The sequence below is a fragment of the Stegodyphus dumicola genome, chromosome 4, assembly GCF_044657685.1.
Source record: "Stegodyphus dumicola isolate Sdum_Otavi_A_Nest chromosome 4, ASM4465768v1".
Lineage (NCBI taxonomy): Eukaryota > Metazoa > Arthropoda > Arachnida > Araneae > Eresidae > Stegodyphus > Stegodyphus dumicola.
This window is the reverse complement of record NC_140771.1, coordinates 206,171,722-206,189,726: the sequence shown is the minus strand read 5'-3', so window position 1 is coordinate 206,189,726 and position 18,005 is coordinate 206,171,722. Positions and strand designations below refer to the sequence as shown.

The following is an 18,005-nucleotide window of genomic DNA, read 5'->3' as shown; positions in this document are numbered from 1 at the left end:
TGTTTGATCTATGACCTGGAAATATTGCACATATTAAAAGTTACACTTTAAAAGTGATTGATGTCGATTTATAGATCTTAGAATATTTTGACCACAATAGACTGTTTTGGAAAACCGTAGTGGATGGAAAGGAGAGACTACTCTATGTGATTCCAAAAAGCATGAGGAAGAGTGTAGTAGTGAAATTCCATGATTTATTTGGTCACTTTTCTGTGGATAGAACAGTTAGCAAAATTAAGGAATTATATTGGTTCCCAAGCATGAAACGATACGTACGAAGACACATATCAGCATGTATTGAGTGCCTTATGAATAAAGCGACAGGTGGCAAGCAACAAGTACTGTTACATCCCATAAAACCTGGTAAAAGACCGTTTGCTATTGTTCACATGGATCACTTGGGCCTTTTCGTAAAGAGTTCGAGAGGTAATCAAGAACTATTAGTGATAATTGATAACATGACTAGGTTCGCGAGAACTTTTGCAGTTAAGAAAACTAGTGCTAAAAATGTTTTACAGTCTTTGAGGAATTTTGTTAATGATTTTGGACTACCGGAACGAATAATAAGTGATAGAGGATCTTGTTTTACTTCTCACCAATTTAAGCAGTATTGTACAGATAACGGAATACATCATACTTTGAATTCTACCAAACACCCCCAAGCCAATGGTATGGTAGAGCGCGTCAACAGAACAATTTTAGGAACGATAATGACAAGTTTGATGGATAAACAACAGAGATTGGGATTCAAAAATCAAAGAGACAGAAAGAAATCTTAACAGCATGGTAAACAAAACTACGAATAAGACTCCATTTGAAATGCTACATGGGCACTTATTACCATGGTCTCAGCACTTATTACCATGGTTAACAGGAAAGTTCTGAGGGAAAAGAAATGGTTCGAGTGCTTTTCTGAAGCAACAGACTATTTACAAAGTCCATTTTTAAACACTTCAGTGAAATTGCACAACTTTCTTCAATTCTTACAAGTCCTCATATTTTGTAAACATTAATATGTTTGGCAGATCTAATTCTCTAATTATAGTTATTTTTCATTTATTCACACTTTTTTTTCACCAGTTATGACACTCATTTACATGTAGATGCTGATTCTTTGAACGTACCTTTTTATAATAATCCATATAAGCTATAGGACCATCTCTGGAATCAAAAGTTTTGCATGGATTTTGAGACCAATCTATATCCTCAATTCGGTAAGTCCGATTATTATATCTGCAAAACAAAGACAAGATAAAAGCTACTAAAATTAGAATAAACATTTATGTGAGTTATTTTAAAAACAAATGCAATGAAAACACAGTGAAAATATTCATTCAGTACAATGTTAACTTTTAGGGAAACAGATTAAAAAAAAAAAAAAAAAAACTATTATTGTTTAAAAACCTATGACATAAACATTAATTTTTTAAAATTAACATTCAAATAATGGTAAAAAAAACCTCCAATTATTTGAATTTACTTAAACACAGTAAGTAACAATTAAAAAATTACATTTTGCTATAAAGCCATCTAAAATAAAGATGCAGTCATAAATGCTGATATTAGTTACTTGACATTATTATTAGACCTCCAAGAAAGAAATACACCAACAGCAGTACAGTTAAAATTCATGCAAAATGCAGTATAATTCCCCCCCCCTTTTTTTTACAGCTAGCTTCCGTGCTTCTTTCAGTGAAGGACAGCTTGCTTGTTCTTGGCGGAGGTGCTCGACAGATGAAAAGTCTGTGTTTGTGTAAGCGCTCACCTTCCTCCTCTTAGTTTTTCTCCTCCAAAAGTATTGGCAGGGGGGCTCATCGCTGTCATTTGACTGTGCATTGGCGAATAAACTTTGTACATTTTTGCCTCCGTAATTATTTCTTTCTGCACTTGATTCTTCTCCTGCAGGATTAATCAACAGTTTGTGTATTTCTGGAGTTATTAGACAAGGCACATTTAACTTATCAGTCACTGCAATTAAGGTATTCACAAAATTAAATATATTGCTTCCATGATCTTTATGATAAATAGGTACACGGCAAACTTTTACTTCAATTGGTTGTCCGAAAGCAGGTGATAGCAATATTTTACTTCCTTCTCTGTCTTCTAAATCTGGAATGAGCGAAGAATGTACTATCATTATCTGCATTCCTGGGTCTACGATTCCAGAGTCTTTGATTTTCTCATAAGTTAATAAAAACATCTACTTTTTGCAATGATTGAATGATGCGTTCTGCGAATTCGGATCGTAGATGGGATGAGTCTACTTTAGCTCCTATGGCTTCTTCTTTTCATGTTCTATTTGAATTTTTTAGAGTTTTGGGATCATCCTTTCCCTTCTTATTTATTACAGTTTCATTCTACAGTTCGTTACTTTCTTCTCCTGCGATGTGTAGATAGCTTCCACAAACATAACATTGTTTTCTTCTTATTTTGAACATTCTCTTCTCAAGAGTGGTGGAATATATTTATCTTGTGTACATGTTGTATCCAGGAATCTCTGTGATCGTTTAATTCCATTTCGGACTTTGTCAAAATCTTTTCCTTTGGCCATGAAATAAATATCACATTCTTAAGCTAATTCTTACGGCTTCAACCATTTATTTCCTTGGGATACTGTGACGTGTGCAGCTGTCTCCTCATCTAGAGCTTGGAATAATTTATCCGAAATAATTAACTCCTTGAGTGTTTCAAAATCTTTTACTTCTCTTGACTTGCAATAACAGCCCAATGCAGCTGTTAGTCGTGAAGCGACCTGGATATGCGTTTCGCTGGAATAACGTTTTCTAAACAGGCTTGAGGTGTAGGTTGGTATTCTTTCAGAATAAGAGTTTTCACTTTTTCGTAATTTTGAAGATCTTTATATAAAAAAGAACATTTGAAGCTTTTTCTCCAATTAATTTCAATAGTATTTCCGATTTGTATTCTTATGGAACCTTCTTGTGCTTAACCCTTCAGCACCCACGCTCTTTTTTGCCGCGTTAGTACCCGCATGGGACGATTTTCACCCCAAGATTTCATTGTCCACATTTCATGTTTAAAAATAATGAACGAACACAGTTTATTGGATTTAAAGCAGAGATTCTAATTTTAGATTAATAAAATATGTTTAAATGTATTTTAAATATCATGACTTAATTTAAGGTGTGGCACATCATTGATATTCAAAGAAAACTATAAAATGTATAAACGTACATTATTTTTTAATTATATTCACTGTCAAATTTTAACTAAAAAATTAATTCCGTTGATTTTATTATTTAATTTAATTTAATTATTCCATTTATTTTTCAATTATATTATAATACAATTTAGCAATTCATCTCTTTCAAAATTAGGTACAGTAATACAATTTATCATTTCATCCATTTGAAAATTAAGTACAATAATACAATTTATCATTTGATCCCTTTCAAAATTATGAACAGTAAGACAATAACTGAAAAACAGTAACTTTTACAAGGGCTAGTGATAATTCTTTCAAGAAATCCCTTCGTTTCATATTATTTTGCTCATGGTTATGTATTATGAATGCATTAATCCCGGCAATATTCATTAGTTAAAAAAATATCGTAAGCGGCCAACGTCGGCATCTTCTTGAAACTGAATACGTTCCACAAAATGCATCTACAGTATCAACACAACCTTTAATTATATTGTAGAACATTATCATTTCGCGTTTGTTCTGTTTGCCTGATTCTGCATCAATTTTGTTGTCATCGTGCATGGATGACAATACTAGGACTGATGCATTTTTTCTTGGAACGTATGATGTTAAAGATTTTTGAAGCCAAATAGTGAAGAATGTACATGTCTACCTTTACGAGGTGAAAATTCTAACGGAATCTGAGAAAAAACTGGTTTTGGAGATGGGTCGGCTACGTCACTTATCTACGTTAGGTCAGATAAACCCCAGTGGGAACGGCCCTTGAGAGCATGTTGTAATGGCTTCATGGTTCAATAAGGCACCATTTAACAAGACGAAACACACATTTATTAAAAATAACATTCAAAGCATAATAGTAAACTCAGAGCAGTACGTCACTCCTACAAGCATAGCGAAATCTACTACCTTCCTTTTCTGAGACTAACATGCAGCTCTTCTAAAATACAGTAACCCTCCTTGGATAAGAGGCTACACATGCCAAGTGCGCTTAGTGATCGCCAAATAGTCGCCAGATACTACAGTTATATCATAGTTGGTACACGAAGCAAAAATATATTTCATGTGATAAGTATAAGTATACTCATAAATTTCTGCTAAACATAATCTATCAATATTTAAATAATAAAATAACAGAAGATAATTTAAAAGCATAAAAATGCATATATTCTAGTCTGTGAAGAGAAACACATCAGCTTTGGTATTGAATGTGTTAAAGGACTAACAGAATTCTCGGTAAGGAAAAAAACTCGGACTACCCCTTTACATACAGTGAGACAGCATGGTAGACTGATTCACTTGAACAGTCTTGAAGCATCTCTCTCTATTTGTATCCCAGACCCAGCAGGACTGGTACCAAAAACCTACCAGCATATAAAAGTGCCATACATGAAAGTGCTGAATTTCTCCATCAAAAATGATTCTTGGCTGTGATCCTCATCTAATGTGGCTTGTTCTTCACTTGACTGCTGGACATGCTATCTTCAGCCTAAGTAGCACGAGGAAGGTTTGGAGGCACGGAACAGAGCGCATCCATTTGCTCACCAGAGGAAGGATCAACATAGTCACCAAAAAGATGAAGATGAGATACAACACTAAGTTGACAGAGGGAATTCATGGAAGAAGATAAAGTCTGGCTCTACAACCCAAAGCATTGTTGTGGGATCTATTCCAAACTACAGATATCCTAGGAAGAGCCCTACTGTGTGATCAAGACATTGAATGATGCAGTGGTGCATATACAAAGAATTCCTTTTCCTAAACGTAATACACTATGGTAGACTTCTACCTTATTACAGTAATGAGAATTAATTTCCCCCTGGTTTTGAGGATTGCACTAAGATATGCAGTCTTTAACCCATTCAGGACAGCAGCCCACGGAAGATAGCGCTCCTTTAGGATGGGAGCTGTTACATGCGGACTGTGCTTACAGGCCGGGGCATTTTCTCCCGTTAAGCCTAATACGCAATTTCGGAAAGTACGCATTACATAATAATGGATAAAATGTACATTTTACGTAGAAATGAAACTATTTTTATATATGTGACTAAAGATATCATAATTTCAATCATAGCAAAAAAATTTAATTAAAATAATTGCTATTTAAGAATAAAAATATAAACATATTGTATTTTACTATAACTAAAAGTACTTAAAACACTAAATGTTGATACAAAATATAAAAAACATTAAAAATATTTACACTTAACATTACGAAAGAATATTACAAAAATATTTTAAAGCCGTATGAAAAATCTCAAAGAATGGATCAATGCAGAGACTGACATTACATTATTATCATGCATGTATATTATTATCTTCTAATTCAGATTCTGAAGATTCAGAACTCCAATAATTTATAGTTTCACAGTCATTGTCAGAAAAATCCATTAGATGGATCATTCATAACTTTAGATATTTTCTCCTCGGACAGATAAGCATAGACTCCATCCTTCAGCAGAACTTGTCAGTAGTCAACGCACGAACGACATTTTCACAGCTTTGAAAATGTGCGCGTAACGCATGTTGCAATTAACCATTCATTAATTTTTAATTAATAATTGTAGTCAATTTTGTTACATTTAAAATCCATATACATTTAAAACTGTATAATTAAAAATTATATGTACTTCTAAAGTATATGCACATTTAATTAGAAATTTTCATTTAACTCCTCACACATGTATATGACTAAATCTACTATTATATGAAAAAAGAAAGTATTTTAAATCACTACTAATCAGAAAAAATCAGAATCCATAAATCATACATCTTGATTCTGGATTTGATTTTCGCAGGGAAATAAAATTTAAATAACCAAGAGTAATACATATTAGTATTAAAGAAATACTTATAATTCACGAATGCAAGATTTATATGTAGCATGCTTAAGTTATGATTTTGAGAATGTTTTTTTTATAACACAGTTCTTCATTTGCCTGTATACTTATTTTTTCAATCAAAACTGCTTCAAGAGTTTGAGGACCTACATTTGGTCGAAATTCCGTCTGATTTTACAGGAACAGGGAGTTCGGTTCATAATTAGCTGCGAGACTTAAAGGTTAGCTAAACTGTGAAGGATTTACCCTGAGAGTGAAAGCCGCAAATTTCATATGCTAAGGAGGAATGGCAAAATATTCACGTTCTCCTTGGGTTATTTCTAGCTATTTATTGTGTGTTGTGGTATTATTAACTGTTTGTTTCTTCCTCCTTATAAGGACTTAATATTTAGCAAAATATCCAAGAACCTGTAGCTTAAAGCAATATTATGAAACAAGAAATAAGGAAACAAAAATGGAGGAGCCTAAAAAAATTATTTCATAGTGAAAAGAAAATATTATGCCATATACATTTCTGAATATTTGACAAAACGACAGATTTCACGATTTACAACATTTTTCAAATATGTCATCCATTACTATGTCTTAAAGAAGTTTGAAATGTACAATCAAATAAAGGTAGACTATTTTATAATAAATAAATTACCTTGTCATGACTATTGCTCCCACAAGTTCTTGAGCAATTATCTCCTTAAATTCAGTTTTATTTCGGTTCACAATTCCTAGAATAATTTCCAAGGCTGTTTCTTTTCTAACAACTTTATGCACTGTATCTACAGACATCATTAATTTCTCTTCCTGCTGACGAATTGATGTTATAACTCCTTGCCAGATCTGCAGGCTAAAAATTTTTATAAAATGTTATTTTAGTTTTCACACAATCACATAAAACTTTATACGAAAAATGTACATAAATACTAACCGATATTTTGGTACTTCAGAGATAGCCTCTACATCGAAGTAATGTCTCCCAAGTAATTGATATTTTAGATGTTTTAAATTCCTGTATTAAAAAAAAAGAGAGAGATTATCTTCAAATTCAAATCTAAAATAAATCTCAGTGTGTTCAGAGCAGATCTAAAATAAATTCAGTGTGTTCAGATTTATTATGCATTAAAAACCCTCATAAAATTAAAAAGTAAAATAATTTAATAAAGTTAAATAAAATTAGAAGTAATTAATTTGATTTATAAAGGTGAAATTCAAGTAATCATATTCTAGCCACCATATTCTTAAATTACTTTAAACAAAGCTTAGTAATCAGCATATATCAATGCTTTTTTAATACATACTTGTCAACCTAATTTTTTTATTACTTAATATCTGCAAGTTGAGTTACTAATTCTTAAATGCAAGCAGAACATTCTGCATTAATAATGTTTTGGTCCTTTGTTTCCACAGGAAAAAAAATTTTTTTTTTCTTTTTTTTCAATAGAACTCTTATATTTGGTTCCTTAGTTTTTGTGCACGAACATGTGAAATAAAAAAAATCACAATGACAAACGGTACACATCGTAAATGCATTATATTTCGTTGTAGAAATATTAGAAGGAAAGTCATCAGTGTATGATTTTTGAAATGTACATGAGTATTTTACTTTTTTCACAAACATAACTAGTACGAAATGTCGTAACTTCTTATACTATTACTAGAAAGCACGTATGTTCACACAGGTTAGTGACAAGATGAATGAAATAACAACCTCTATCTTGTTTGTGCTCACTGGGTAATATGTGCCAGATGACACGGAGTGGCACTCGATGCTGACTGAAGAAATTGTACATGGCGTTTTCGGACATGTGCTCTCACACACAAAGCAGAAGTTCTCACTGATCAAACTAATATGTTTTTCTAATCTATCTAAAGAAAAACCAGGTGCTTTCAGACACCCCCTAAATCACAATTTTGCAAATAATGAAGTATTAAGCCACACTACATAAAAATCGTGAGAAATTTTAAGAATAAGAGAAAATCGAGTTGGCAGGAAGAAATCAGGATTATCCCTCCTAAATTGGAAGGGTTGGTAACACTTAATATACCTGCCACTAATTTACATTTAGAAGTTTGGCATAGTCATTATGAGCGATAATAATGCCAAACATGCTTTGCACACTTCATTAAAATTATTTGATAGCATGAACGATAGCCCTCTTTTCCCACTCATGTACACAAATAAAAAGGAAAGGAAAAAGGTTGCTGCAAATTAAGAAGTTCACCAAGTGATTTAATTATTCTTGGTGCAAACTGGAAAAAAATAAATAAATAAATAAATAAATAAAAATCTGAAATTTTTCAGATTTTAAATTACGTCCAAAGGGGCTTTTTTTTAACGTTTTGAGTGTTACCTTTATTTATTAAATATCATGTTCTTTGCACTTAAACCATAAAATTCAGTTCAAGAGCAATATCGCAAAATAATGTTAAATTAAGCATATCTTTAGAATTTCCGATATACACAGTCTCGCAAGCTGGAGATAAAAGTATTTTTTTTCTATATAACGTTGCCATTTCTCGCTTTTAAAGCATTGAGTTTGTAAATCAAAAATTCGTTAAAGTTTTACAAAATATAAAATCTATAATAAAACAAATTCCAAATTTGGGATTTCAGATGCCCATATTCGCAGTAGGATTTCGTCATTCAAAATTCGATGGCTCTATGTACCATTGTTTTATCACAATGCGAGAAATAGACAATCATTTATGCAGATTTTTCATTATTTAATTTCTTCAAATATAATGCAGGACTCTAACATTTTGTGGCAACAGTTTGAAAAGTGAACCGACGTTTATGAGTCCGACGCAAAATGCCAAAACGAAAGCAATAGTCCTTCGGGACTGAATCCCTTTGGACTAAAAATTGGCATTTAAAACATAGAATAAGTTTATACATTTAAATTAATTATAAAAAACCGGTATTATTGCTTCCATCCGTAGAGAGGCAGAACGGAGCTGTTTTAATGCAATCAATAACTGAAGATTTTTTTTTTTTCCAAATCCATTTCTTTAACAATTGCACCTGTTTTGGTTCTTGCACTTGAGTATTTCTTAGCGATTTCACTATCGGAAAACACTTTTCTAAATAAAGCTGCAGAGAGATCCAATGCATTCAGTGGCAGGTTGTGCTCCAGTAAAAAGGCAGAGAACAGACATTCTGCATTAATAACTTTTTGGTCCTTTGTTTACAAAGAAAAATTTTTCGTTTTTTTCAAAACAACTCATGTTGTCCTTGTATTTTTGCGTACGCACATGTTTGAGAACATCTGCCCTTCCACCATGCGAAATCGAAAAATCATGACAGGCGGTACACATCGCAAATTTATTACATTTCCTTGAGGAAATAATGGAAGGAAAGTCAACTGTGTATGATTTTTGAAACGTACACGAGTATTTCACCTTTCTCGCAGACATAACAAAAGATGATAATTTCTAAAACTTTTTCCGAAGGCACATGTACTCACACAACTCGGGACAAAATGACCGAAATAACTAAAGAACATCCAAATAACAGCTTGCTTTGTCCTCATTGGTTAATATATGCCAGGTGACACGCAGTGGAGCACAATGCCCATTGGAGAACTGGAGAACGACGTTTCTGGATACGTATATGCTCTCATTCACAAAGCAGAAGTTATATAATTCAAAAGGTTTTGTTTTAGATATAATCTAGAGAAAATTGAATTGCTTTCAGACGTCCAAAATCTTTTTTTTTTTTTTTTTTTGTTGTTGTTCATATTGTTCATATAACAAAGTATTAAGCCAAGTTCCATAAAAATCGTGAGAAATTTTAAGAATAAGAAAAAGTCAGGAGAAATATATTGTAAATCGGGTTGACGAAAGAGCGGTCGAAAATCTGGAGTCTCCCACCTAAATCGGAAGAGTTGGCAACTCTGTTTATAATATTCAAGACGTCTTAGAAATGAATGTCAGAATGCCACCTATCTTTAGAACCTTCAAAATTACAGTAATACTTCTCCTTTGCACATTCAATTATATAAGCTTAATTTGAGCACAAAACATTACCTTTCAGATATTAAAAAATCTACTAACATAGATTTAAATTCTAAAATTTACACTTCTTATTGTAACATAAAACCCAAACAGCACATTTCTTCAAGCTTTACAGAAAACAAAGTTGACTGACTTAAGCAGTTCTGTGAACTTATATACTAAATTACAGAAATAAATTACTTTACTGCCTCAATATAAAAATCCAAGTTACTCACCCGTCTGGATTGTGGACTTGAATGGTTAATGCTTGGAAAAAAGAATGTTGTCATAGCTTAAGATTTTTATGGACGCTGAAGATCCAAGCACTTATATCACAACACACTACAACTTTTACAGCACTTCACCACACTAAATTTTCTCGAGCACAAATATTATGATACACGAATCACTTTTTTCCTCACTACACTGCACCTTCACAAAGATATGACGATCTTCGGACAAGGCTTGTCCGCACACTTCTGCACTAATTTTTCTTGAACACCAGATGATCGCACAATTTATGCTACTGAAGATGACCTGTATTCAGGAGACTATCGTTCCTTTTTATCTGGACTGTTGTCCGTAAACTTCTTCGTGGATTCTATCTCGATGCTTCGAAGAGCTGTAAATCACTTTTCCGAATGTCTAATCGTTACTCTGTTTTAGCAAAATTTTGGGAACCATGCAGACTCCTCCAGGTGGTAAAATGCCCAGCATTGAACCTGGTTATAATCTATAAACAAAAATTCAGCACTTGCAGCACCTTGAAAAAGATACATATGAGGAAAGTTCCTCAAATATGAAGTTCCACATATAATTATGCAGCTTCTTTAGAAGCTATGAAGCTCCATATAATCACCACGCATTATACTTTGTCGAACAAAACATCCACTTAAGGGAACATTTGACATAAAATTTTTCAAATTTTTCAATTTTGGGCTAAAGAATAAAGTAGCCAGAGATGATTCCAAAAATATATAATTTATGCAAGTTTCAAAATTTTAAAAGGCCGAAATCTTTTATTAGAAAATGTAAACAAGCACTAAGCAAGTCCACCAGTTTAGAAGGAACAGATGTCTGATGTGGCAACAATCAGCTGGTAAAAAGCATGTTTAGAAACATTCTTTGTTAGAACCTGTTTTATTAGCCAAGTGTTAAGAAGTCTCTCTGAAAAAAAACTACTCCCAAATTGAATTCATAGAAGTCAAAATCCACCGCTCAACTGGTGTTATTATGGAGCGAAGCTCCCAATCCACCTAAATGAGAAATCTTGGTCGTATGACTTAGAAAGGGACCTGCTCATCCAACAGCACGCAATGGCATCCAAGGACACAGCCATGCCCAAAGAAACAGTAATTAAGAACTAAACTCCAAAAATCGAAACATCAAACGCAACCGGTATAGCAGGGTTCATACGCATTTTTGCGCACGGAAATTAAGTACTTTTAAGGACCATTAGTGAAAAAAATTAAGGACATATAAGCAAATGGGAACAGAATAAATTCAATTAAAAATATTATTATATGCCTGAATTTCACTTTTGTAATACCACCTAAAAATAAAATAGATTCCTAAGTAGTATGCATTATTACTGAACACTAACTAACATAATTATTAATAAGTTTGAGAATAAAATAAACTTTCTGCAACTTATCAAGTAGCATTAAATATTTTACACTTATAATCGTTGGTCATATTTGAAAGAAGATAAGTGTCATTTACGTTTTACTAACAGTTAGCTTTATGCTGATTTTTTTTGTGTCTCATTTTGTCATACACTTGGTCAGTCTAGCGGTTTAGTAAATAGCAGGTAGATTTTATGTCAAACGGCATTGATTAAAACGAGAAGTAAGCTCATAATCAGTATGATTCATAATAAAAGACTGAATGTTTGTCGCTGCTTGTCTAGAGAGAGACCTGCTGATTAGAACAAACCTGAAAGGCCTGATGTAGGCACAGTTGGAAGTGTTGAAAGTTAGTCAAGCTCTTCTTAATGCACTCACTTTCATAGCTTTGTGTAGAGTTCCAGGGGTTGTAACCCAGTTAATATACTTTCAATAAGCCATTAAAGCACCAGAGGTTTGGTTATCTTGTATATACAGGGTGTTTCATAGATCATGGGACAAACTTGTAGGGGTGGTGGAGCGTACTAAAACATGCATTTTTTGTATAGGAATGTAGGGACTAAAGTGACGGGTTAAGGCAGGAACGCAAAAAAACGACATGAGAGGAAAATGTGTTTATGTACAAAATCAACGCAAAGTGCTTCTTCACAGCAATACAGTATTCACAATAAATGTTCAAAAAAGGGAACACTAACAGTAATAGGAACTACAGCTGTGATTGGTTGGCAAAGCAGCGGTAGTGAGCCAGACAAACCACGATCCGATGCATCAGAGGATCATTCGAAACTTCGCTGTGGAGAGTGATGGCCGAGTTTACGCACAGGGAAAAAGCTGACATGCATCTCATGTATCTGCTAATGGGAACGACAGAGCAGCGCTACGGTTGTACCAGGAACAGTTTCCGAACAGGTTATACCGAAGCACACTATGCTCAAGAGATTGCATCAGTCTCTGTGTGAAAACGGGTCATTTGAAGAGACCTCTGACACTAAGAGAAGAAGAAGTGCACGACAACCTCGCATTGAAGAATCCATCTTGAACATCGTGCATGAATCACCTCAGACAAGTACAAGAGCTATTGTACGTCGTCTGCAGCTGAGTAATTCCACCGTTTGAAGAGTATTGCATGAAAATGGTTTGCACCCATACCATTTGCAGAGAGTCCACACCTTGCAAGAGACAGATTACCCTCTTCAAGTTCATTTCTTGTCATTGATTCTTCGTGGCGCAGGCGGATTTCCCATCGGATGTGCATTCACGGACGAGGCAACTTTCTCACAGGACGGCATCTTCAATAGCCACAATATGCACATGTGGGCAACTCATAATCCACACGTCCACATGCATTCCAAACCCGCTTCTCCATAAATGTGTGGACGGGTAATGTTAACGACTACCTCATAAGCCCATACCTCTTACCTGCATGTATAAATGGTTTATGTTATATTTTTCTGCAAGAGGTTCTACCAGAATTGCTACAGGATGTTCCGGCTCTCGCTCGTGATCACATGTGGTTCTAACATGATGGTGCACCAGCCCATAACCATGTGCGGCTCTGCTATTACTTGGATGGGATATTCCCGAGCAGATGGATTGCCCATGGTGGACCCGTTCCGACGGCCACCTCGCCATTTTTATCCAGCTTGGATTTTTTTTATGGAGCTATCTGAAGAGCATCATTTAGGAGACTCCCGTTGACTCACTGGAGGACCTTGTTGCACTACTATCCATTGTGGCTGCAAGTGTGCGCGAAATGCCTGTTGTTTTTCAAAATGTTCGTCAATCCCTTCTGCGACGTTCCAAGCATATGTTACTACTGGTGGTCGCAATTTTGAACATTTACTGTGAATACTGTATTGCTACAAAGAAGCACTTTGTGTTGATTTTGTGCATAAACACCTTTTCCTCTCGTGTTATTTTTTTGTGTTCCTGCCTTAACCCGTCACTTTAGACCCTACATTCCTATGATAAAATGCATGTTTTAATACGGACCTCGTTGCACTACTATCCATTGTGGCTGCAAGTGTGCGCGAAATGCCTGTCATTTTTCAAAATGTTCGTCAATCCCTTCTGCGACGTTCCAAGCATGTATTACTACTGGTGGTCACAATTTTGAACATTTACTGTGAATACTGTATTGCTACAAAGAAGCACTTTGTGTTGATTTTGTGCATAAACACCTTTTCCTCTCGTGTCATTTTTTTGTGTTCCTGCCTTAACCCGTCACTTTAGACCCTACATTCCTATGATAAAATGCATGTTTTAATATGCCCCACCACCCCTCAAAGTTTGTCCCATGATCTATAAAACACCCTGTATTATTCTAAGTCTCAATAGATGCAAAGAATAAGTTTTACTTGAATTTTTACATTTTTGTGTTTTATCTTGTGACCACAGTGAGTATTAATGAAAGGCAATAACTCGCTTTAATATGTAGAGATAATTTTTAAGGTTAAGTAGTTAGTTATAAATAATTAAATTAGGTAATTAAATTTTATTTTTTAACAATATTTTTTAAAAAAAGCCCTATCAAAATCTAATAAAATTTCACAGTTTAAAATACATGTCATTTATGACATGTATTTTAACATGTCATAAATGATATTAGGATAATTACACATTAAAAGCTACAAGACATTTATGCTTTGTAACAACAAAACTCAACAAAATATTTATCCATCACTTTAATTTGAAGCCTATAAGGTTTTTCTCCACCTTCTTGGCGAGCCTTCGTGGGGTAGTGGTTTGCACACTGGGCCGATATTCCAAAGGTCCGCTGTTCGATTCCTGGCGAAGGCATTAATTTTTTATCTTTCCTGCTTTCAAAAATACCTAATGTCTCTACAAGCCTTCACAAATATTTTGGCTAGTTTATATCGATTTCCTTCTCTTCTAGCATCTTTTCTAAGAATTACAGATTTGTCTCAATATGCAAACCAATGCTCTTGCTAGTTTCTGCATGCTTTACCTCCTAACTTGTCAACCTCTCCACAATGTAATGAGAATTTTATTGATCTGGTAAAAGTTAAATAGTCCAAAAACCCCGACAGACGTGAAACATATTACTGCTATGTCTGAAACATATTACTGCTATGTCTGAAATTAACTACACTATCAGACAAAGGTTTAAATAAGAAGACCAGTCAAATTCAAACTAATTATGTGGACTAGTGGTTCAAAGATTATACAGTTTAATTTTAATTTAATCTGGCTCAATAACTATATCATATGAGGAAATAGAAATGGGAAATTATAGTAAAGGCTGAAATCATAAATTCAGTAATTTACATAATAACTGCACATATCTTTGACGAATAATTTTCTCTATGTATTCAGTTATTCAGTTTCCTTCTTCAAAACATTTCCTTTTCATTTTAGAATTTTCAGATTTATTTAAGGATTTCTGTTATTATAAATATCACTAAATGCATTTAGAATGCACAGTAAAAGTGGCTAATTTTATATTTCTTTAGTAATATGAACATTCAGAATAAATATGAAATATACTATATAGCAAAGGCCAGTTACAGAGCTGATGTGTCAGAATTTCTAGAATTTAGTGACAGACCGAACAACAAAATCCAGAAATGGCAAAACTATTAAATTTAGAGCAGGCATTGGAAGCAGGATTTAGAAAGGCACTAAACAGCAGAATTTAGGATCCACACAGATTGCATCAGGTGGGAAAATGCCTATTGCCAGCTATGTGTATGATGCATTAAGAAATAATAGATGAATTTTTTAAATTGTAAGTTTTCAATTTCTTTATTAATAAAAAAAAAAAAAAAAAAAAAAAAAAAACCCTTTCTATAATGCCTGCCCATGTGATACGATTAGAAGCATTTTTGATATTTTGAATGCTTGTGTCTAGTGAAGAGTAGAGAAAATAAAGGGAAAATAAACATGTTAAGATTCTAGTATCAGAAGTAAAACACTCAAATATTATGTTTTCATTGTTCTTCCAGACGTTCTCCAAAAAGTATGAAATTCATTGAAAACTTTCTGTAAAATACATCCATTACGTGTTGATACCATGGAAACATTTTTCAATTTGTCACATATTTCTCGAATCTTCTAAAATCGTAGGTCTATAAATCTTGCCTTCAAATCCTTCTAAACTTTACAAGCTGCAATGTCTAAAATCCTAAAAAAAAATTAGCCCTACCATTTCTGTAACAACAAAAAGATATTGGGGGGGGGAAAGGAAAAAGTATGAAATTAATTATATAGAGAAAACTGATGCCCATTCCGAGAATTTATAATCTGAGACAATTACATGGGAAAAACTCTTACTACGAAAAAATTAAAAACAAGACATTTTTAATTAATTACATAGCTAATTTTGCTTTTCCTAAGAGCTGTTTCATAAATTGTGCTTTATAGCATTATACCTTGTTTATTTTTCAGATTCAAAATAAAATTTTATAATATGACATCGAAAAATAAAAAGGTTTTATTTTAATATTCTTTTTTAAATATAATTTCAATATATTACTGTTATTTTAATGAAATTTATCAATGTTACAATGTTTAAAAAAAAAATGTCGCCGAAAAACTCTCATATCTCTGAATTTAAAATTCCTATAGAAACTAGTTTTAAAATCACCAAAATGTTGAAAAGTCACCAAATTTAGAACCGTTTAATAAAAGAATTGACATCCTCAAAAGCAAAAAGTTGTTTAAGAGCTCTTTATTAGAAAAAATGAATTTCGAAATGCTTATGTTTCATTTCTTGCTTAGAAACTCGAATATCCTTATCATTTATATTAGAAATAGAAACAAATTATAACTTATGAACCCATTCAAAAGAATTACCATATATAGGCAGTGAATCGCCAAAAATATTACTCTAGAATGCTAATTCACACTCAAAACGGCAGTCGTAAAAACAGACAGAAATTTGAGATGATTAAAATTAAGGACTTTCTACTGAGTTTGGCCAAAATTAAGGACTTAAGGACCAAAAATCGATTCAAAAAAAATTTAAGTACTTTTAAGGACTGTACGAACCCTGTATAGTGGTTAGTGTCGCTGACTGCCGTGCCGTAGGGCCTGGGTTCGAATCCCAATAATGTCCATGCGGCATAGGGGCACTCAAAATACGCTATCAAGAGGTTTAGGTAGGGAAAGAGGGTGGGAGACTTCGGACTCTTCCCCCCAGTGGTCTCCACTGGGAGTGGAAGTAAGCTAAATCGCACTGCCCCCTGTAAGGTGCTCAAGGCTGTTGCCAACGACAGGTACTCCTTGCACTGCTATACATCAGACAACTGAACAACTCAAAACCCCGAACGAAAGTTTTAATAATTGCATTTGGACACTCACATCAAAAATTGTTTTTGCAAGTGTCATCACATTCAAATTAGGTTTATTAGATGTGGTAATATGTTTTAATGATGGTGTACAAAGGTGCAATAAAGTAATGGAATTATTAGGAATACAACGAGGATTTTTTTTAATGGTAAAGTTTTTGCGAAAATAGATTGTGATAGAATTCATGAGGCCCCTCTGGCTTACTAAAAGCTTTCTAAAATGGCTAGAAAGAAACATAAGTTAATAAAACAAAAACAACTAGATGAAGAAATGCCATTTCAAGATGATTATGATGCATGAATATATTAAAATGTTTTTTTTTTTTTTTTTTTTTTTTTTTTTTTTTTACTGTTGAAATGAGTTCTCCCCCCCCCAGTTTTTCTCAAAATGTGTTATTTTTAACTTTCGGTATACTTTTCTTGAAAACTATTCAGCCTTAAATTTTCCACAGTTTATCTTAACTATTTCTTTGAAACTATGCAGGATATACAATCTATGATCGTTAGTTTTGGAGATATTAAAAATAATACAATTTTTTCTACGATTTTCAAAACATTTTACGAATTTATTTTAAATATTTTTTAAAGCAAAATGTAAAATACTATTTATTATTTTTTAAATAATATGTTTTTAACCATCATGTAACATTTGAAGGAATTTGATGCAGTACTTTTTTTTAAGAAAAGTGTACCACTGTCATAAAAGATTTGTCAAAGATTAGAGAAATTAAACAACTGGTTTTTAAAAACATTAAACTTTAAATTTATGTTTTATGTGTTTTATACAATGTACGAGCTTTTTTAAATTTAAAAAAGAATTTAGAGCATATGCTTATTTTGAGAAAAATTATATCCTAATAAACTTTTGTCCCAAAATTGTTAAATTTTGCCAGTGGGTATGTCACCATATCCCCTTAATTTGATAATACTGAAACACTGAGTGCATTGCATTTTCTCCACTCTCATCCATGCTTAACTCCACTGCTGAGTTGCCCAATTATTGAGTTTCTGTCATTAAAAAAACATTTCTTAGTGAATAATTATGCTGGCACATAGTGGTCAATGAATGAAATGAGTGAAAAAA

At 33.2% G+C, this 18,005-nt stretch overlaps 1 protein-coding gene across 1 annotated transcript in view; it reads right to left on the bottom strand.

The window, feature by feature from the left end:
* aub (piwi like RNA-mediated gene silencing protein aubergine) overlaps nt 1–18,005 on the bottom strand; it is a 138,475-nt gene that overhangs the window by 72,962 nt on the left and 47,508 nt on the right. Inside the window, exons 6-8 of the mRNA XM_085815918.1 lie at nt 6,923–7,003; nt 6,647–6,841; nt 1,125–1,233 (exon numbers count right to left, since the gene is read on the bottom strand). Coding sequence (XP_085672044.1) covers nt 1,125–1,233; nt 6,647–6,841; nt 6,923–7,003 — 385 coding nt within the window. The remainder of the gene's footprint in view (nt 1–1,124; nt 1,234–6,646; nt 6,842–6,922; nt 7,004–18,005) is intronic.